Source organism: Amborella trichopoda, chromosome 7, assembly GCF_054954075.1.
Source record: "Amborella trichopoda isolate Santa Cruz 75 chromosome 7, AtrichopodaSantaCruz75HAP2 v2.0, whole genome shotgun sequence".
Taxonomy (NCBI): Eukaryota; Viridiplantae; Streptophyta; class Magnoliopsida; order Amborellales; family Amborellaceae; genus Amborella; species Amborella trichopoda.
Window position 1 is genome coordinate 2,390,321 of NC_142342.1, and position 22,633 is coordinate 2,412,953.

At 32.8% G+C, this 22,633-nt stretch overlaps 1 protein-coding gene, 1 non-coding gene and 1 pseudogene across 3 annotated transcripts; 1 reads left to right on the plus strand and 2 right to left on the minus strand.

Moving 5' to 3' along the window:
• The first annotated feature begins 7,895 nt into the window (after positions 1-7,895).
• On the plus strand, positions 7,896-13,307 carry LOC18447118 (ENTH/VHS/GAT family protein). Its single transcript, XM_006857221.4, has 4 exons — positions 7,896-8,016; positions 8,598-9,590; positions 11,881-12,162; positions 12,591-13,307. Exons 2-4 carry the CDS (start codon positions 9,102-9,104, stop codon positions 12,927-12,929), a joined length of 1,110 nt encoding a protein of 369 aa, XP_006857283.2. The 5' UTR covers positions 7,896-8,016; positions 8,598-9,101; the 3' UTR covers positions 12,930-13,307.
• A 594-nt stretch (positions 13,308-13,901) lies between these two features.
• LOC105421657 (uncharacterized) lies at positions 13,902-16,046 on the minus strand (annotated as a pseudogene). Its single transcript, XR_016059787.1, has one exon. The product of XR_016059787.1 is annotated as an uncharacterized LOC105421657 (transcript).
• Positions 16,047-16,974: 928 nt separating this feature from the next.
• TRNAR-CCG (transfer RNA arginine (anticodon CCG)) lies at positions 16,975-17,047 on the minus strand. The gene has a single exon. It is a non-coding gene; the product is annotated as a tRNA-Arg (tRNA).
• Between the last annotated feature and the right edge of the window lie 5,586 nt (positions 17,048-22,633).

The window sequence follows — 22,633 nt, forward strand, 5'->3', positions numbered from 1 at the left end:
TAAAAAAAAATCTTCAATCAATCTGACCTTGTTCATCATGGCTATAAAATAAAAAAAACTAGGATTTCAAGTCTTAAAAATAATGTATATTGTAACGTATTATCTGGAGTGTCAATTTTTAAATATTCACATATCCATAAAATCTATACCATTTTTTGAGCTCCAACTTTCAAAATCAGCAATAGAAACTGATTTTAGAGCCATCTTAAAGATTTCCCACGCTTGAAAAGTTCTTAGAACGACATTTTGAGATGAGTCTAAGCAAGGCCCTATAGAACAATATTTTGAGGTGAGTCTAGGCAAGGCCCTACAGAAACTGCATCCTCCCTATAGAACAATAGTTTGAGGTGAGTCTAGGCAAGGTCCTATAGAAACTGCATCCTCTTAAACATTTAGTACATGCTTTATTTTAAACAAATTTTTGGGTAAATTTTTAATTTAATTATTTGGTGCATACTATGTACTCTAAATAATATTATTTGATTATTTAACCCTAGTGCCACTCATGCGAGACTTGATGCACCTTTTATAGTCCCCAAGAAATTCCTAACGCGCAAAATTCCAAAGAGTAAATTAGAATATCAAGATGATAAGGAGGGTGACCACTTTTGAGTGGCACATCACAAGAGATGCCAAATAAGTCTAGACAAGGAACGGACATTGGTTAACAATTTCCCATACCACACTGTACATTAAACAAAAGTTTGTGAATCAGACGCTAGTCTTACAAGGATCGGATCGACCAACAAACCTGTGGAGGGTTATTATCGTTAAAATTGGCTTAATCGTTAGTCAAACTAATTTAATTAAAGTTTAAAAAGGGATTGTATACAATGAGACCATTTACCTTCGATACAAGAAGGTCACAAGTACTTATAACTATTTAATGTGAAATGTTATAGCTTGGGTGAGTCATAAAGTTCAAAAAAATATCTTTTGAAATTTGACTTTGGTCAATAGAATAAATATAATCATCCAATTCCACATCTAATAGTCAATAGAACAAATTATGAAATAATATTAGCTTGATTCTTTGGTCTCGTCAACTGAAAAATTCACTTATGCCATCGGACTCATCTGTCTAATCCAACACGAATGAAAAGAAGATTTTATCATTTCTCTCAAATATTGACAGGAATTTGCAAATCAGCTAGCGACATAAATTCTATGGGCAACTAAGTCCGCATTAATTTAACATTTTGAGTGAAAGTTGAACCAATAATTATAGAGTTCCAAATTATCTCAAGAGAAAAAAATAAAGTCTTCATTTTGATTTGTCGCAAAAATCATACTTAAAAAGAGGGCATACTAGTGTATTTTTTTAGGTGAATTCATATAGGGAAGATTAGTGGCAACACCCTATTACAGGATTAATGAAAACACAACAATTGTGACATCTTTGTACTAAAAATAAATAGTTTCATTGTATGTAATCTCTTATAAGTAATCTTGTATCATCACTTAGGGGATTACTAATTCCCCCAAGTAGAACATCCTTCACAAAGTGTCCCCTTTGAGAAAGCCCTAAGATTTGTTACTCTAAATATGTTTTTTTTTTCACTAACCTCATGGTATTTACCATATCTTGAGTTCTATTTTTACCATCGGTAAGAAACATTATCCGAACTACCAAAAAAGAAGATGGTGCTTTACAAGAAATTATGACCATAGTGCCCCTATTGAATGAAAATAAAAGTCAAGAATTTCGTCTCTCTTTTCCTTTGTTTTTCCAAGTGTCCTTCCCTTCTCTCTCTTTGAACAAGTAGAATACATATGCTAAAACTATCATATACAACAAAAATATGTTTTTATTGACCTATGGCCTAAACCTATCATATACAAAAAAAACAATATTTTCATGACCTACACATTATGTGCCACACAGGTCAAAGGTGAATTATGTCGACACTTCCACATATTACGGGTAATTTGAAACAAGGGACGCTTCCGGTTCTGTCCGTACTTCAAATAATTTAGTCTTCTTCATATTACCATATCTCTAGAGTCCATCACATTTTATATGAAGAACCACTGAACTCAATCACCTGTTGCCGTTATCTACACATTATGTGCCATAGGTCAAAGGTGGCAATTCCGAGAATTGAACTCGGGACTTCTCGCACCCTAAGCGAGAATCATACCACTAAACCATATGCCCATAATACAACGTCTATACTCTTCACATTAGAAAATAATATTTTTTAATAGATTGGGAAGGGTCTCCTATCTCATTTACTTCATCAAATTCCAATTTACCTTGATTAGATTCTACACATGGTTACATAAAATAGAAATGAAAGGTGGGGCACCAGGCTCGCCTAATTTTGAAAAGATTTCGATAATGGGGTTAGGATTGTGGTGGTAGAACGTGAGTCATAGTTAAAAAGTCTGGCCTCGACTCTCACTAATACTTTCTAAAAAAATTGGCTCTTTTCAAAACTATTAAAAAAAAAAATTGTAAAGAAAATGAAAAACACATACAAATAATCAACATCCTTCACAATCATCGATCTTGAGCACAATGAGTAAACTTCTAATAACAATTATCACGACTGCACTGGATTGCATGGTCTGATCGGTCGAACTGCCAATTGATGCGTTAGTTGGTCTAGTTCAAAGCAAGAATATGTGTTAGTTGAAAACAAGGAAAACTTATGTTTAACCGTTTTGACTTATTTTTTGAAATCCCAATCCAAATAAAAATGGTTTGATATCCATGAATAAGTTGAAGACTTGGGTGATTCCTAGATTTTTTAATCATATGGTAGACTCAGCAGACTCCCGAGTCAGATCAGTGATTTTAGAAACTCCATATGACTTCGGTTAGGAAACTTGCAATACGTTAGGATCAATTGGCCAAATAACATGTTAGAATTAGGACCTCGTACGTTTTATTACAAGGGATCATCTACAAATAACTCTTTATCATTTGTATAAAGAGATCACAATTATTATTATCCCTTAGATTTTAAAATGGGCGGTTGTAAGTGTGTCATTGATTAGACACAAAGTTTTAAAAAAAATTCTCCAACTTCGTGACTCACCTCAAGCTATCCAATTTAACATCTAATGGGTGAGAATAATTGTGACCTCTATGCAAACTTTATCTTTCCAGGACAAATTCCTAGAATTCAACTCTCCATATTTAGAGATATTTTTCATGGGATTGTAAAATGGGAAATTATGTAAATATCCGTTTTAATTTTTGTTATTATCAAAATACCGAATACTTTCTGTTATTACTAATATGTCAGTTTTTTGGACTTCATAACAATGTTTTTTTTTAAAAAAGATGAAACTACCCATTTTCGGTTTTAAAAAATCAGAATCAAGCCAATTTTAGTTTTTGAAAATCCAAAAATTTTAATTTTTAAGAATAAAATAAATACATTTTTTAGATATAATTTGACCTTATTTTTTAGAGAACATATAATATTTTAATATGGAAATCTAGATTATGAAAAAATAAATAAATTTTAAAAACTAAAAATAATAATTGTATTAAAAAACATTTGGACAGTTAATTACAAATGTTTTTAGATGGATAATCTATTTACATCCCTCTTTAAAATTAATGCTTTATACCTCTGGACCGCTTATTGCAGAAATGCGGTCCAGCCAACATAAAACAATTGTTCTTCTTTAAATCGAGAAAAAATATATTAGACTTTGCACAGGATCAATAACATGTCCCTATTCCCTAAGTGCCTGGTTTTACATCTTTCGGCCAACAGGTAAGTCTTTTTTTCACTACGTTCAAATCAATAATAAACATTTATAAATCTTTTTTTTGCAAACTAGTATTAAACCGTTTTAGTGTGTACTTTTCCCTTTACTATTGTTCCACTTTTTGAAAATTTTATGTTGGCTAGATACAAACAAAAGTCCAACTTCGATCTAACTCTAAGATTCTAAAAATATTGACATCAAAGATTATTGTCCAAAAGTGTTAATATCCAATTCTATTAGATATTAAAATAATTTGATTGAATATGCACCAATGGAATTGGAGGACGTATACTGTGACCATAAAGGCCAAAAAAATTTCGTGTTAGTTAGAGAGAGAGGCCTCTCATGACATGATTCCAATTGTGGTGCATACTCCTCTATCACCGTCCAACCTGTTGATCTAATTATTACCCATTTTCTATACTCCATATGATCATATGATCACTCAAACAAATTGTCACAAGTTTTTCACAGATTAGTCGTTCAATCGACGGTGATAGAATGTTCGTGAGACCAGCAAGGATCATATATTATGTCCACTCTGCCATCAACGTCCATCCATTGAATTTTGATGGTGATCTTCTTTCGATCACAATTTTCTTGTTGTAAATGATTATATATATAAAAAAATATACAATGAGACCATTTACCTTCAGTTATATAATGTGACAATGTTATAATATAGAAGTAAGGTGCACCTCAAAAAACCCAATAGAAGGAAGTGTTCTTAAGTTGGAAACCTTTCAAGTGATCATCACGACCTTGAGATGTACAGACAAAAGAAAAAAAAAAAGAAAGAATTATAAGTCTTAAAAATAGTGTAGCTTGTAAAAGTTATTTGGACAATCTATTTTCAATATTCTCAAAGTGTCCATAGATCCGCTCCATCTGCAGTATTTTTGGAATTCTAAATTTCATAATAGGGTTGAACATAGATTTTTGAGCTCTCTTAAGGTTCCTAACATGGACATCTTCCGACAAAAGTTAGAGGTGAATAACAGTTTAGGTTATGAAGTCAGATCTTTGATTTGATAATTGAAAATGAATGTTATTATTTGAATTAACTTTTCGTTTTTTTTGTTACAAATCAAATCAATATGAATATTTTGGCATGTGTACTATCTAATGAGGCACAAAAAAATATATATAAAACAAATATTTTCCAAACCTTAAAATGACCAAACTACGCCTTGAATGTAGCTGGCGTAATTTGGTAATTTTAAAAGTTTTAAAATACTGTTTTATATTTTTCTATGTTGAGTGATGGTTTCAAGTAGATGCACCTAAAGTTTAAGCTCAATTTGTAAAAAAATAATAATTAAATTTCAAATAGTACATACATTTTCAACCATGCAATCAAGATCGGATGACTAAGAGCATAATTAAACTACTACTCATTTTAGTTGACAAATACTTATAGGCAAATTTCTACAATATTTCATTCTTGGCACTTCACTATCTAAAGTCCATCATATGGTCAAGGTCGTCTGATAATATTTAAATTTTAATATTTTTTCTACAAATCAGACTAACTTGAAGTTTAGATTGCGTGTACATCTAACCGATTCTAACCTAAATAAAATAATAAAAATAAGTATCAAATAATAAATGATCAAAGTACCCCTAAAATATTTGTAAAGGTAATTTGGCTATTTTTATTAGTTGGATTATTTTTTAATATTTTATTTAGATGTGCCTCGCCAAGGCTATCATTCTCACAAAATTTCTGATTAATCAAATTTATAAAAATTTATTAAATTTTAAATACTATCAGACAATCATGACCGTCCAATGACTTATTGATGGTGATGAGTTATAAATGAAATATCTTAAAAATTCGCTCATGAGTATTTTTAAATGTTTTCCCATGTGTGTATGTGTGTATTCTTGAGTATAACATGATGGATCTCATTAATTGCCTCTATCAAAAAAGATACTTCGGGGATTCTTTTGAACGTTGGGATCAACTAAGAATTATGATATGATTATTTTTGAGCAAAAAGCTAAAATTTGAGATCCTCAACGCTTAGATCTTACCCTTCAGCTGTTCATTATTCAATCTTGAGGCATTATTTTTTTAAGCACAAAAGTATCATTATCATCATCATCTAAGCCTTATCCCAATTATTTACAGCCGGCTATATTAATCATGTTTGCCATTCTACTATATTAAGCGTCATACTCTTAGTTAGACCCTAAGTCATCATATTCTTTTTCACTACTTCTGTCCTTGTCATTTTGAGTCTTCCTGTTGCCTTTTTAATCCTTCCACTTGAACCAAATCGCCTCCTAACATGTGTTTTGTTAGGTCTATATTATATATAGCCCACTTAAGTTTACTTTCCTTCATCTTATTGCCTATTGGAGCGACCCTTAAGTTTTTTTTTATGTATTTACTATAAATTTTATTATTTCTTAACTTGTCACTCATCCATTTCAACGTTCTCATCTCAACTGTACTCATTATATATATATATATATATATATATATATATATATATATATATATATTGTTTCTTGACTGTACGACATCTTATTCCATAAAATATAGCTGGTCTTACAATTGACTTATAAAATTTCCCCATTTAGTTTCATTGGTATGTGATGCTGACATAAAATTCTGGATGCATGTCTCCACCTTGCCCACCTAGCTCTTATTCTATGCATGAAATTTTCGTCAATCTCTCCATCCTCTTGGATTATCAATCTAAGATATCGACAATAATTTCTTTTATGTATTTATTGGCCATCTATTTTAATTATTTCCTTGTTCCTACTTATATCATTACTAAACTTATATTCCGTATATTTTGTTTTAGTCCGGCTAATCTCAAAACCTTCAGATTCTAGAGTATTCTTCTAAAGTCATAAATTATGTTGACACCGCCATTAGTTTCATCAATGAAAACTATATCATCCACGAACAATATACACCACATTACTTCATCATGTAGGTGCGTAGTTGATTCTTCCATAATAAAAACAAAGAGATATAGGCTCAACATTGACCTTGATGTAGGCCTACTATAACTAAAAATTCCCTTGTATCTCTATTAGTTGGGGTGCCCTGATACATATCTTTCATCATGTCAATATATTATCTAGAGACTTCATTGTTTTCAATACTCTCTAGGTGAAAGAAAGATTAATGTGATCTTGTTGGGGAATATGTGTTTTTATTTTTTTCTTTTAACCCATTTTCTTTTCTTTTTATTTTGGCAAAGATCACTTACAAATAATTTTATTGCAATAACTCTTGCTTCAAAGAAAATAAAACTAACAAATCCAAGATCTTAAAAACCTTGATGCTACTAAACCAATTTTATTTTAATAAAAAAAAATATTCACATTTTTTATGCTTGGGAATATAAAAACAATATAATTAAACACATCTCATTGAAAATTCCCTTGTATCTCTATTAGTTGGGGCTTCCTAATACATACCTTTCATCATATCAATATATTATCTAGAGACTCTCTTGTTTTCAGTACCCCAAAATTAACTCTCTAATTACTCTATCACACGTTTGTTATATAGTAATAAAGACCATTTGGAAATCTTCTCTTTTCTCCTTAAGCTTCTCAATCAGTTGTTTAAGTAAGAAAATACTCTCAATTGTTGACCTACTTGGCATACAACTAATTTTCTAATACCCTAGTTTCATGTCTCAATCATTGCTCAAACACTTTTTCTTATAGCTTGCTCATAATTTTGAACCTTCGATAATTTGTATAGTTTTGTATGTCTCATTTATTATTATAAATAAGTCCGCAATATTTTTTTTCTATTTATATAATATTTTTTCTATTGAACAGGTTTGACTATTCAAAATATGTCAATCTCTCCCATACTCTTCTAAACCTCTAACGAGATGTATTTAAACTTCTAACGAGATGTATTTTTTGTGTAGCAAAATTTGAGATCCTAAAATAATCTTAACTTGAGGGAAACGATAGACAGTATGATTCCGCGGGAGCAATATGTCTCTGGGCTATTTGGCTCAGTTGGAACTTTTCACGATATTCAATGGGGGAGCCGCCTGAAAATTTTGAAGGAGCTAAAAAGCCTAAAATTCTGCAATTTGATAGTCTCATTCTACGACACGTCATACGCAAAAATTAGCTTTTCTCGGTGACTGTTTCACACTTTTCTCAGACCAATCACGGTTTTCTATCTCTTGCACGAAATGTCCTCTTTCTCTCTCTAGAAAACCAGAAGAATCACTTTTTTTCTCTCGTGCAGTTTCTCTCTTCGGAGTTTGGAAAAGCAGGTTGGTTTCTTGAGGGGTAAGTTGTTACAGTGCTCGAAAAACCCAGTCGTGTTTTTCGTAACATCAAATTTGAAATCGGAATTGTGTAGATTATGAGTTTTTATTTTGTTTTTTTATTTTAAAATTATCATTATGGGTTGAAAACCGACTTTATTTATTTTTTGATAACGGCTTCTGTTTGTAATTTCCCTTTTTCGCTTTTGGTTGAAAATTTTGGGATTCTAGAGAGAGAGAGAGAGAGAGAGAGAGAGAGATTTTTTCAGGTGAAGATGTTCTTATGTTTTTCGTGAAGGTTTGGGGGGATTTAAAAATTGGGGTTTTGAGTTGGGCTTCAGGCGAAGATGTTCTTATGTTTTTAATCAATGTTTGGGGGAATTTCAAAATTGGGTTTTTTGAGAAAATTGAACCTTGGGGTTTTAATGAATGTATAAGATATATATATATATATATATATATATATATATATATATATATATATATATATATATATATATATATATATATATATATATGGGTTTTGCTTATTGTTCAAAAATTTGTTTTTCTTCTGTTTTTACCTTTTTGGTTTTATCTAACTATTTATTCTGATTTGCTCAGGTTGTTATAGTGGGAATATTGTGCTCTATTTGAGGAGAAGGCAAAAATTAGAGAAAATAGGGATTGATAGGAAGAGAGAATTGGAGTGTTTAATCGATCAATTTATTGATTCTGTGGAACAGAGCCTTGTTGGCTTTTGCAGTGGGCTAAATTAGGATTCATTTGGAAGATTAGATTGAGTCCAGGTTCAACAAACATTGCAGAGTTGGTTTTATGTTACTGATCATCAAAGAGGAATTTGGATTTGGAGGCAATCCAATTTGGGTTCTATCTATGATCAAAATTTGCCTTTGAGGTCTTAATTAGGCTTTCAAACAAGTTTAAACCAGGGTTTCGTTCAATACTTGTCTGTAAAGATTAATTAAGTTTATACTCTGTATTTGTGAAAGATCGAATTTGAGCTTCGGAAAAGGTCGAATTAGAATTTCATAGAGTTGAGATTGGGTTTTAGAGAAGATTGATTGGCAGCTTCGGTGAAGCTGGGTACTAAACCATAGTTAAAAGATGGATAGATTGAAGCTTAATACATGGGGAGAGCGTCTGAGAACTGGAGGTGCACAGAACTGGAGAAAAGTGAGTGGAAAAGTGAAGGAAATCTTGCAAGGTCCAACACTAGCTGGAAAAATGGTGGATGAAGCCACTTCTGATCATTTAGAGGAGCCTAACTGGTCCATAAATCTAAGAATTTGTTCTCTTCTTAATGGGGAAGAGCTTAGTGGGCAAGATGTAGTGAGGGCTATAAAGAAGAAAATAATGGGGAAAAATGTGGTGAGCCAGAGGCATAGCCTTGATCTTTTGGAGGCCTGTGCTATGAACTGTGATAAAGTGTTCTCTGAGATAGCTTCTGAGAAAGTGTTGGATGAGATGGTGAGAATGATTAATAACCCGCAAACCCATTTCTCTAATAGGCAGAAGGCTTTACAGTTGATTAGAGCATGGGGGGAGTCATCTGAGGAGCTTGGCTATTTGCCTGTGTTTCACCAAACATACATGGTACGCCTGCCCATTGACCTCTCTCTCACCTTTCTGATGAGTTAAAACTTTTCTCTCTATTTTTTCTGGTATGATGTGCTTCCCCAAATGACAGATACTGTGTTTATACTTTGCATAATATTGCATGTTTGTTTGTTCATTTACCTGAGATTTTGAAATCCTCATGTTCTGTTTACATTCGATGTTGATGAATTTAGCTTGTTTTTGTATTATAGTTTGTGAAAAGGAATGCATAGAAAAGATATCTATGTTGAGTTTAAAGAAAAGGAGATAGGCTGAAATGGTTGGTTGCCATATAAGGTTATTTGTCATTGCACATACAAAACAATTGACATATAGTATCTCTATCTAATTTAATCTGCCTATTATTGCGATCCCCTGAGAAAGTAAGGTTTAGGGGGTTACTTATACATTTTGTGACGCTGCTAACAAGAATTTCTTTAATTTTTCAACTTAGTGGCCTTCTTTAGGGGTATGGGTTTTCAACTTATAAGCTATAACAGTGACTAAGAAATGATTGTGAGATTATCTTTTCTTTGAATCAGGCCATGTTTCCACTTAAGTTGCTATGTACATGATTATTCACAGCCTGTTACATGTTTTTTGGTTTAATTTTGACGACTATGGACTAAGGTCTCTCGATTTCTCTTGGTTTCTGTTGCTTTTTGGTAGGTCCAACCTTAGGTCAGCTCAACTTTTGCCAAACTTAATTTTACGGGGCTGTTAATGGTCATAGATCAGGATAAAAACCGATAAGCAGAAGCAAGATACCATGAATAGAGTCACTAATAAATAATTAACATACTAATACGCTGTTAAGGATTTTGCATCCAAGGGTAACTGATTAGCAGAAGCAAAATAGCACAAACAGAAAACCAATAAATAATGAACAAGTACTTGATTTTAGTGAGAGAATCATTTGCAAGAATTGTGTTGGTGTGGATCTCACGTTTTGGTAGCCCTTGTTCTTTTCCTATAGGTAGGGATATGACCTTATCTAAACTACGTTGGACTAGATCTACTCATCATAGGTATAAAAATAACCTAAACCTGTGAGGTGAGTTTAGAACTAGAGCTCCAGATACTCATTATAGGTACATCTAACGACTCTTGGTCGTCAAATCCTGATGCCTTCATTGCAGAACATAGATCACTAAAGCGTCAAATACCGTATTAAGGAAGCACCATCTTATGGCTTACTCTTCCTCAAATATATATGTTCAATCAAAGCCCCCAATTTGTATAAAACAAGCCAAAGATAGCTGGCAAATTTGTTCATCACAATTGAAAGGCACAACACAAGTAGTGATCTCAGAGGAGAAACTAAAGAAGGAATTTAGAATGAGAAAGTATGTTACAATCCAATGGATTGTGTTTTACCGGTTGTCCATTGGGTCATCACTGCCCCTTGAAATGGTGGACAGTGATAGAGAAAGAGCAGGTATCACCTCTCGGATGGTCATGACCCTAATGGACCAGGGTTTGGCCGTAATCTTTGTCATTGTATTGTACCTTGCTATTACAAATAGCCCAAGAATGAACAATGAACAGATGAAACTGAAGATCATAGAGGGCCTGAGTATAAATTAGAAACTGATGCTGTGTTTTCAAAATAAAGGCATAATTTCACAGCTTTGATGCTTTGTATTTACTATTAAAAAAGTTAGTGCAGTACAGTTGAGCATTTTAGGACAAATTTCGAGGGTTTGAAGTTTGAACCCATGACCTCCATCACCCAAACAGTTAGGTCTATATCTAAGCCTAAGCCTCGACAGTTGTGCATGATTTAGGATATAACTTTATGTCAACACAGTTCAAGATTTACTTTGATCAACTTTGATTCTAGCCATCATCATACACCAAGTTTGGTAATCAAGAATTTAATTTTTAATTTTTATTTTTTATAGATTTAAGAAATTTGGAATACCTTGACCCTTTTAGGGGCTTGATTAAGGATGATGACATGGCTGGCTTTTGATGGAGAAATGAGTAAAAAGAAAAAAGGTTGGTTTGATGGAGAAATGAATTAAAAAAAAGAAAAATTTAAAATGTATTACTCGATTGAGAAAAATGACCTTAAATTAGACAAATGATGTGTTGTAGGTTATGTTTTAGCTGTAGATTTGATATTTTCTAACTATGAACTTAACTTTGAAGAAAATCATTTTCTTTTTTTGGTCCTTTGAAATCTAAAAACTGAAATCTTGGTTAAAACTTAAAATTGTACTAAACCTGCAATAACTGGGACAATGCATCTCAATAACCTTTTATTGGATTGTAATCTTGACAGATTTTAAAGGGAAGAGGGATCAGATTTCCAGGACAAGAGGGAGAAAGTTTAGAGCCATTCTTTACTCCTATGGAGCCAGTTGGTCATGAACAACCGTCTTCTCTTCCTGCTAGTAATGCAAATGGAAACACAGATCCACGAAGGCCAGGTCATGATGGCTTTACCTATCATGGCCACAATCTTTCATCAGAAGAAAGGAAGGAGATTTTGGTTGTTGCTCGAAATAGCATTGAACTCCTCTCTAGCATGTCAAACTCTAATTCACAAAACCAACTGGTTATGGTAGAACTCTTCTCTCTCTCTCTCTCTCTCTCTCTCTCTCTCTCTCTCTCTCTTTGTACATATGTATGCTTATTCATTGATCCATTCGTCTATCTGTATTCAGGGCCTCTCAGCCTCTCAAAACCAATGGATGTTTCCAAATCCTATTATATCCCCTATAACTTGTTCAAGAACTAATGACTAATGGCAGTGGACACGTCTTACTGATTCTTAAATGGTCATATTGTTTTCCCGCTTTCTCTCTCTCTCTCTCTGTGTATCCACATAGAAAAAGAAACAACACACACAAAGTCAGGATTCTTTTAAAGTGAAAGAAATAACCAAATCCCAAGGACATGAAAAAAATCGTTTCCACAATTCGTTTGTTTTGTGTTGGATTTGGTTCTGTTTTGACCATTCCTTTGGGCCCCTTTTCTCTCTCCCTACAGGATGAGCTAACCCTGAGCATTGTGGAGAAATGCCGGCAATCAATGACACAAATACAAAGAATCATTGAGTCCTCTGGCGATGACGAAGGGTTTCTCTTTGAGGCCCTCAATGTTCACGATGAGCTCCAACAAGTCCTTTCCAGGTATTCCGTGGCTGACAAACCAACAGTTCAAAGAGAAGCCCCTTCAGCTAATGAACCCACTCATTCTGCTGAGAATTCCAGCCACTCTGCTGCAAATTCTGGTCAATCCAAAGAAAAATCTGGCGATTCTAAAGGAAGTTTCGGAAGTTCTAATAATCCTGGAAATGAAGGGGTGGTCATGAATTATTGGGACTAAGCAGACATAGGGGGAGAGAGTAAGTTGGTTTTGAGGAGGATTTAGGTTTGGTTTTAAATTTATGTAGGAGAGGAGGTTTTATATCCTAGGTGGAGTTCAGCTTTTGTGGGGTAGAAGGTTCTGTATCGCATGTAGAGTTCAGTTTTTGCGAGAGAGGAGTTATTATATCCCCTATGTACTGAAGATTTGAGTTAGTAGGCTACCTGGGCATTGCATGGTGGAGGCTTCAGAGCTAGCCTTAGTGAATAGTTGAGATTCCTTGTGGGGTATTTTAGGATCCTGATCTCTCTATGGTTGTTAAGAGTATATATTTCATTTCCTTTTGTTGGATGCTTATTGGATTTTATTAATATATGTTAGAGAGACATGTCTTCTTTACCCTTTCTCTTTTCTTACTTTGTGACTTGGAAACTATCTAAACATGAATTTCATAGATGGTGGAGATTTAACATGGAAAGCTATCCGGGGTGGAAGCGTGCACAAGCACCCTTCTAATGTCGGAGATTTAACAAGGCCAATATGTTATGGCCAAAAATTGATTTTTATATTATTATTATTTATTTTTATTTAAATCAAATATTTATCTTAATTTTAGGGTATAGGTTCATTTTTATAAATAAATATAAATAAAAAATGATTAAAAAATATGTTCAACAAAAAATGACCTAAATACTCCTAAATTTATTTTGTTCAATAAAAATTTTCAATATATTTGTTGATTATTGTAATTTAATTCTACTTATAAAAGTGAGGCTATAATGCAAATTTCAGATTAGTATTATTTTTTAAATAAAAAATAAAAAAATAAAAATATTTTTAGTCCATGGGTGAAGATGGTTCAATATGAATCAGCTTGTGCACCTTTCAAGTGCTGAAAAACCTGCAAATTGATCATCTTGGCAGTCATGGATCTTTCAACCTTTGAAATTTGTCTATCTTGCAACATGTGGACCGTCTATCTCTAGTGTCATAGATCTATATCCTCCCTATTTTTAAAGGTTCACATTCCATTGTCAAGGGGCATAAATAGATTAGGCATAAATAGATTAGTAAGCCACGAGAGCTTCTTGCCTGGGCAGCAACATTTTTTAGCAGGGCTTTAGAATCTGCTTTACCAAATATCATAAAGCCATGACCCTACTATAACTCCATTCTTTGTTTGACCCCCTGCATATTGATGGTGTTGTCTTCACCCTTATTTCACATGCACAAAATGTCATCTTTAACACAGTAATAAGTATATAGTTTCTTATTTCTGGTGACCAAATTGTTTCTGATCTTTTTTATTTGTTGACTCCAAATTCATTGTGGAATTGATGATATCTAGCAAAAAAAAAAGAAGAAAATGATGTGGCATTGATGGTCCCTCTCTCTCTCTCTCTCAAATGCTCCTGTTTATGTTATATCTTTATGATAACAATTACTTTGGTCATAGTACTGGCAACGGGCTGGGCAACAATAATCCAAGAACATTCCTCATGGTCATGTCTTTGTTGGATCATATTATATTTTTCTTTTCTCGTGTATGCCGTATATAGTAACTAGTTGGGGGATAATAATTTTTCCTTTTCTGTTTGACCCACATATAAAGATTTATAGAGATTTATAAAGCCTGCGGAGCTCATATAACATTAACATCCAATGACTAGCACGCCTTCTGCTGTAATTCTTTCTGCAGCCCCGCATATCTCCATACGATGCCATGGAAGTTCTGAATGTTTTGAAATCCGAGCTGGGCTCTGATAAGTTTGATTTGCCTGGTTTGACTTGAGCTTTTCCTGAGTCTAATGGTTATACAAATACAATAGATAAATAAAAGAAAAAAATTTATAAAAGGGGAGGTTCCTTTACTATAATTGCCCACCTACCGATCCTAATCTAACTCGAACGATTCGAAGTCGGATGGGTGATTCTTAGTCACTGCTCACTTGCAAGAGGTCTCAGCGTTTACTACAATTTCAGTTCCAAGCATTAACCACTCCCAATACTCTTATCATTCCACCCCATCCACAAGCAGCAATATTATTCAGCTCCAATTGGTGCCATTGGCAGCCTATGCAAGGTGCCTCATCGCTTTTTAGCAGCATAGAAACCACGCAGCGACTCCAATCTCGAAATTAACAGTGCCCCTCTCCATAACAAATCGCCAATTAGGCGAGAAGTTCACTTGGAAAGCATAACCTTCCATAATGTACGCAGCAAATCTCATCTTCTTGTTGCATTGAAAGCTCTCTCTTGTTCTGCAGTCAGTATCTAGTTGTCCAAGATTTGAGCAGCTAGCTGATTTGAATTGGGGTGCAGTGAAATCGAAGGCATCGAATCCATGTGGGCTCACTCATGTATTTAATCACCACAGGGATCCTGAACTACTGAACCTGCAAACTCTTCATCATCGATTGAAATCACAAACCTGTGATTGTTGTCCACAAATGTGATCGTATTCACATTCCCAAGATACTGATCATATTCTTGGATGGTCTTTCTACTCCTCATATCCAATTGCACTATCTTCTTATCACGCATTCCGGCAAGAGGGATATTTTGCTTGAATTATGCTTGTATTCATCAGGGTTAAGCTTAATCACATATGCAATTTTACGAGCAGCGAATGTGGATATAACACTACCAGTCTCACAATCCCAATAATTGATATTCTTATCATACCTTGTGCTTAAAAATTTCGAACCATTGTTGGAAAACGGTGATGTCTCAAACGGCTTTTCAGTGCCCCATGCATCATCTCCGCTGAGACCCCCTTTATGTACCCATTCCAATTGTAAACATTCTTTTCAGGGTATGTAACAGCGACCATTGTTGCCTTTTGAGTGTTTTGGAGTGCCGATCCAATACCTCCCCCCCATAAACTCTCTTCTTTTCCATGAAATGTGGTTTTATCAATCCAACCTCCTCTCCCTTCGCTTTGTCACCCTTCTCGTCAGCATGCTCTTCTGCAGATTTCATTTGTTACTCTGTTAACTCAGTTTGGACCCCTTCCTTCTTTCCCCTTCTTTCCAGACCATGGAGTCTTTCTATTCTTGGGAAATTGGGTTTCCACTTGAGAGTTGGGTTATATATTTTTGGGCTCGTCCTCTCTCTGCACTGTCTCGGGTTCTTCATTTTCAGGCTCTTCCTCTATCTCCAATGCCATTTTCTCGAGTTCTTGCATCTTTTGCTAGTATTGGGAAATGTTATAAACAGAAGCAATTTCTCCAACACAATTACTCCCTTAATAGCATGAAAAATCAGCTGCATAACCATGTTCATGGAAAGTATTGTATTATTTATCAGAGGGAGGGTTCCATTGCTTTATTTTCAACAAAACCAAGCTTGTGGCTTCTCATTGCTTTGGCTAAACCAACTTTGCAGAAGGTGAGGATCCCCCAAGAGCATAGAATCTACAAAACTGTACTTCAACTCTCTCCTCTAAACCTGAACAAAATAAAAAAATAGTATCATATGTTCTCTCTCCTCTAAAACTGAAAAAAATAAAGAAAAAACAAATAGAACAAAATTTCATATTTACTCTCTCCTCTAATACCAACCAAAATAAAAAAGACTTTTCATATTTTCTCCCACCACTAAAACTGAATAAAATAAAAAGAAATAGCTCGAAAAACAAATCTTCATATCTACTCTCTCCTCTACTTCTGACAACCAAAATAAAAAAGACTTTTCATATTTTCTCCCACCACTAAAACTGAATAAAATAAAAAGAAATAGCTCGAAAAACAAATCTTCATATCTACTCTCTCCTCTACTTCTGACCAAAATAAAAACATTTTTCTTATCACTGCACTATAACTGAATAAAATGGAAAGAAGTAGCTCTAAAGCATAATAAAACTTGAAATTACATGCATAATGACACAACGGGTGGGACTCGAACTAAAAAAAAATACATTTTTCTTATCACTGCACTATAACTGAATAAAATGGAAAGAAGTAGCTCTAAAACTTGAAATTACATGAATAATTTTACACAACGTTCACGGTAAATGGAAAGAAGTAGCTCTAAAACGTCAAATTACATGAATAATTTTACAAAACGTTCACGGTGGGATTCGAACCCACAATCTCCCGCTCCGGAGGCGGGCGCCTTATCCATTAGGCCACGCGAACAACACCTTTTTCGCTGGGCACACATTTATTATATAACAGGGCTGTTTTAGATGAATGCCCTTTATTTTCTGTAAATGACAAGTAAGCTATAATATTTGTTTCATGGATTAAGGCAGCATGGGATTCGAACTTTGGATGGGTCCATGATCTAAATAATTTCTATTTCAAGTTTTAAGCACCTTTTGCCCAAGATTAATGATTTTAATAAAGGGTGTGTTTTGCATAAGTTGTCAACCTTAAACAATCATCTCTAAACTATTTCAAATGATATATTTTGGTGTGGGGAATTTCTAGGATGGTCAAAAAATCTATTTTCACCTTTACTTAAAATTTTTAAATTTTTTTTTTTAAAAGAATAGATCGATCACATCTATAAACACTATAAAATCTTGAAAGTAGATAGTCCATATGATATTTTACATGATGCACTATTTTTAAGACTTAAAATACTTTTTTCTTGTTATATCCATACATCTCGAGGTCGAGATGATCAATTAGAAGGCTTTCCAGAATTGAAACAATGTTTTCTGATGGATTTTGAGGCACACCTTACTCCTATAGGTTGACATCTTATATAAACCTTTTTCTGTAATAGAGAAAGTATTTTGTAAAGCCACGCCTCTATACCACCGTTATTTCAAATCAGACTGCAAAACATGATGAGGTACTGGAAAATTTGAAAATTGATCATCGCTGATCATGGAATTGAAGAGAAAAATGGATTATAAGCCCCAAGAATGGTCCATCTTGCTATATATTTTGTGAACTGCCCATTTAAAGCCTTCAAAACATATTTAAATTCAAAACACATTTAAATTCTACACCATAATTGGAGCTTCAAATTCTACAGTGAGCTACTATCAAGTTTTCCTTATTTGAAACAAAATTTGGTGCTGTTTTGAAGACAACCTTACCAAATGTTATAAAGAGTGTTCATGGTAATGAAGATTAGACCAGACCACCTGGCCTGACCATCGACCAGTGGCTTGGAAGATCCAGCTCAGAGCAAAAAAAAAATTGATCTTTTGGGTGAATAAACAAAAACTTGATTTGATCAAAATCCAATCAAAACTAGTGTTTACGCATTTTGGTTGGTCAAACTATTTGCTTTTGACAAGTTCGAGTGACTAAGAAAAGTTGTCAAAGTTTTTCTTATATTTTTATTTTTTATTTTTAAATTATTATTCTTATTTTTTATATTATTTTAAATGTTTTTCAACCTGTTCGATCAATATAAGAAGTAGTTTTAATTTAACGAGACCCCACACCTATTCAGTGGCATGTCCGATCCTGATAACCATAAACCTGATAACTACATCCTTTAATTAATTTCTAGAGGTAGACTTAGCCACTCCATTTTAAATTTTCCACCCTTACTGTCCTTTAATTATTCGAACAAAAATATGGGTGACAAACGACAGCAAGTAGACAGCTACACACATTGCTGGGTAGATTATCAAAAGAGTGGGAGACCTAAACCCCCCTCATTTCTATTAATATTTATTTTTAATAATTTCATTATCAAAGTATATTAAGCTTAAAAGATGATTTAAATGCCAGTGAAGCTTTTTGCTTTAAATCATTATCAAAGAATAATTGGTTGGCGACGGATCCTAATCTCTGTTTATAGAAACAAACACTGTCATGCAAGGGGTATTTTTTTATGGGATGGTATACAATGAGAGAATTTATGTTTTGGTATAAAGAGGTCACAAATGGTACTCACCAGCGTTTAAAAAATCGCCGAGTCGAACCGGACTCGCCCGGTTCGACTCGGAATTCACGAAAAAGGTACCGGATCGGTTCAAAAACCAGGAATCATCCGGTTCTAGAGAGAACCGGACGATTCCGCACAGTGACTCACCGATTCACTGTGCGGAATCGGCGAGTCCGTGAAGAACACGGGTTGCACAGTGTTCTTCACGGATTTTTTCAAATTTGTCATTTTTTGATCATTTTTTTTATTTTTTTCGGCATGTGATCTGTTTTTCAGGCTGTAAACAGCTTTATTCAGATTTTTCAAGGATTAAATGGTGGAAAAATTGGTTGTTTTTGGATCAAGAAAAATTCGGGGTTTAGGGTTTCCGCCATTTCTGAAATTTCATGCCAAATAGGGCATGAATCTTTCAAAATTTGTAGGCATATTGATCTTAAAGCTGTGAATCAAAAGATTTTGTTACTAATTTGTGATAATCGTTGAGAAAAACAGAGTTTTTTGGAGATTGAAGGCTTCGGTTCACAAAAACAGGTAAGAACTTTGGGTTTTTTTTTTTTTCCGCCATTTGATTTATTTCACGGCATATTTTGAACAAAATGAGTTCAATAATTAGGGTTTTTAATCTTTATTGTGTCTAGTATGATTTAAAATTTTCAATTTTACGTAATCTGATCAATTACAGCAAGAAATTTGATATGAACAGTGAGATGCTTGCGGAACCAAATTCCGCTGTTTTTTTTTTTTTTTTCCGCCTTTTGATTTTGTTTTCATGATATATTTGAAATATTGTGTTAAAAATTTAGGTTTTTGATTCCTTATATTGTTGTTTATCAGAAAATATAGTCAATTGGATGTAATTTATTCACTTGGAGGTGAATTTTTGAGTTAAAATCGCTTATGTAAAACGACTCTGTGAAGAACAATTTTTTTTTTTTTTTGTTTGTAGCCCATGATAGAATTTTTTGTAATCTATGATCGAATTTTTTGTAATCCATGATCAAAATGTTTGTTTTTTTTTCTTGTAATCCATGATCGAATTTTATTTTTTATTTTTTATTTTTGTAACCCATGATAGAATTTTTTGTAATCCATGATCGAATGTTTTGTAATCCATGATCGAAATGTTTGTTTTTTTTTGTAATCCATGATCGAATTTTTTGTTTTTTGTTTTTTATGTAACCCATGATAGAGTTTTTTGTAATCAATGATTGAATTTTTTGTTATCCATGATGTAATTGTTTTTTTCTTTTTTTTGTAATCCACGATCGAATTTTTTGTTTTTTTTTTTTTGTAATGCATGATTGAATTTTATGTAATCCATGAACGAATTTTTTGTAATCCATGATAGAATTTTCTGTAATCCATGATCGACTTTTTTGTAATCCATGATCGAATTTTATGTAATCCATGATCGAATTTTTTGTAATCCATGATAGAATTTTCTGTAATCCATGATCGACTTTTTTGTAATCCATGATCGAAATGTTTGTTTTTTTACTTGTAATCCATGATCGAATTTTTTGTGTTTTTTTTTTTTTTGTAACTCATGATTGAATTTTTTGTAATATGATCGAATTGTTTTTTTCTGTTCTTGTAATCCACGATCGAATTTTTTGTTTTTTTATGTTTTTTTTTTTTTTGTATTCCATGATCGAATTTTATGTAATCCATGATCGAATTTTATGTAATCCATGAGCGAATTTTTTGTAATCCATGATCGAATTTTTTGTAATCCATGATCGAATTTTTAGAAAATTTATGATTTTTTTTTTTTAATCCATGATCGAACTTTTTGAAAATTTGTTAATTTTTTTTTTTAATCTATGATCGAATTTTTTGAAAATTTGCTGTACTTTTTTTTTTAATTTCTTTTTATCCATGATCAAATTTTTTGAAAAATGATGATTTTTCGAAAAGATGTGAAAATCGTGATAAAGTTTTGATTATCATGATGTATTAAACATTTAAACCCAATTTTTAATTTTTATTGTTTGAGTTTGCTGTAAATTTTTTTTTTTTTTTTCCATGATCGAATTTTTTGAAAAATGATGATTTTCCGAAAAGATGTGAAAATCGTGATAAGGTTTTAATTATCATGAGGTATTAAACCATATTTTAAATTTTTATTGTTAAAGTTTTTGTTGAAAAAATTGTATGTTGATGGATTATTTATGCAAAAAAATGCATGTTATTATATTTTCAATACAAAACTGTATTTTTTTTATCTGTTGTTCATGGATTTTTTAGTTGGAATGATTGATGTTAGCCGGCTCTTTGAAGAATTGTTTTTATTATTAATTTTTTAATGCAAAAAATGTATGTTCTTGATAATTGAGTTGTAGCCATGTTTGGAGCTTGCATTTTGTATTATTCTAAATGTTTGTAATTGATATGTACGAAAATATTATTGTCCTTTTGCAATAACAAATAACAACGAATATGACTACATGAACTACCGCAACATATTATCATTACATATGGTGATTATTTTTCTTTTTGAACTGTCAGGTTAATTTAAACTTTTTACATCTTAATTTAGATCGTATATTACTAATTTTATGCTTTATTGTAGTCCATGTATGTTGATATACTTATTCCATGATAATTCTATGTTTATCCTTTTGTGTGATGTAAATTAAATGTTGAATGGCGGTTCATGCAGGGGAAGAACATATCAATATTCGCATATTCATTCAAAAACATGAAAATTCTTAATGGAGTACCCTCATTTTTTATTGAATTCCTAAAAAACAATATTTATAATGAATTTTAATAATTTTTTCGGATTTTTTTGAAGCTTTATTATGACCGATTCACCCGATTCCGATCCGGATCGCCGATTCGCCGATCCGGATCGGTTTTTGAAAAGCCCGATCCGGGTCACCGATCCGATTTTTAAACCATTGGTACTAACCAGCGTTTGAAAAAACGCCGAGTCGAACCGGACTCGCCCGGTTCGACTCGGAAATAGTAAAAAAGGAACCGGATCGCCCAAAAATCGGAAATCGTCCGGTTCTAGAGAGAACCGGACGATTCTGTACAGTGAATTGCCGATTCACTGTACGGAATCGGCGAGTCCGAACAGTGAACCGGCGATTCCGTACGGAATTTTTTTTTTTTTTTGGTAATCCATGATCGAATTTTTTGGTTTTTTGTAACCCATAATAGAATTTTTTGTAATCCATGATCGAAATGTTTGTTTTCTTTTCTTGTAATCCATGATCGATTTTTTTTTTTTTTTGTAACCCATGATAGAATTTTTTGTAATCCATGATCGAATGTTTTGTAATATATGATCGAAATGTTTGTTTTTTTTTTGTAATCCATGATCGAAATGTTTGTTTGTTTTTTTTTAATCCATGATTGAATTTTTTGTTTTTTGCTTTTTTTGTAACCCATGATAGAGTTTTTTGTAATCCATGATTGAATTTTTTGTAATCCATGATCGAACTATTTTTTTCTTTTTTTGTAATCCACGATTGAATTTTTTGTTTTTTTTGTTTGTTTTTTTTTGTAATCCATGATCGAATTTTATGTAATCCATGATCGAATTTTATGTAATCCATGATCGAATTTTATGTAATCCATGATTGAATTTTTTGAAAATTTGTGATTTTTTTTGTTTAATCCATGATCGAATTTTTTTTTGTAATCCATGATAGAATTTTTTGAAAATTTGTGATTTTTTTTTTAATCCATGATCGATTTTTTTGAAAATTTGTTGTTTTTTTTTTTTAATCCATATTATTCAAAGAGAAAACGAGAGAGATGATGATTCTGAGGTCACCCTATCCCAGCCATATTATTCACATATCGAGTCCCAACAGCAACAGTGTAGGGATGAGCACGAAATACTGTAAATTAAATGC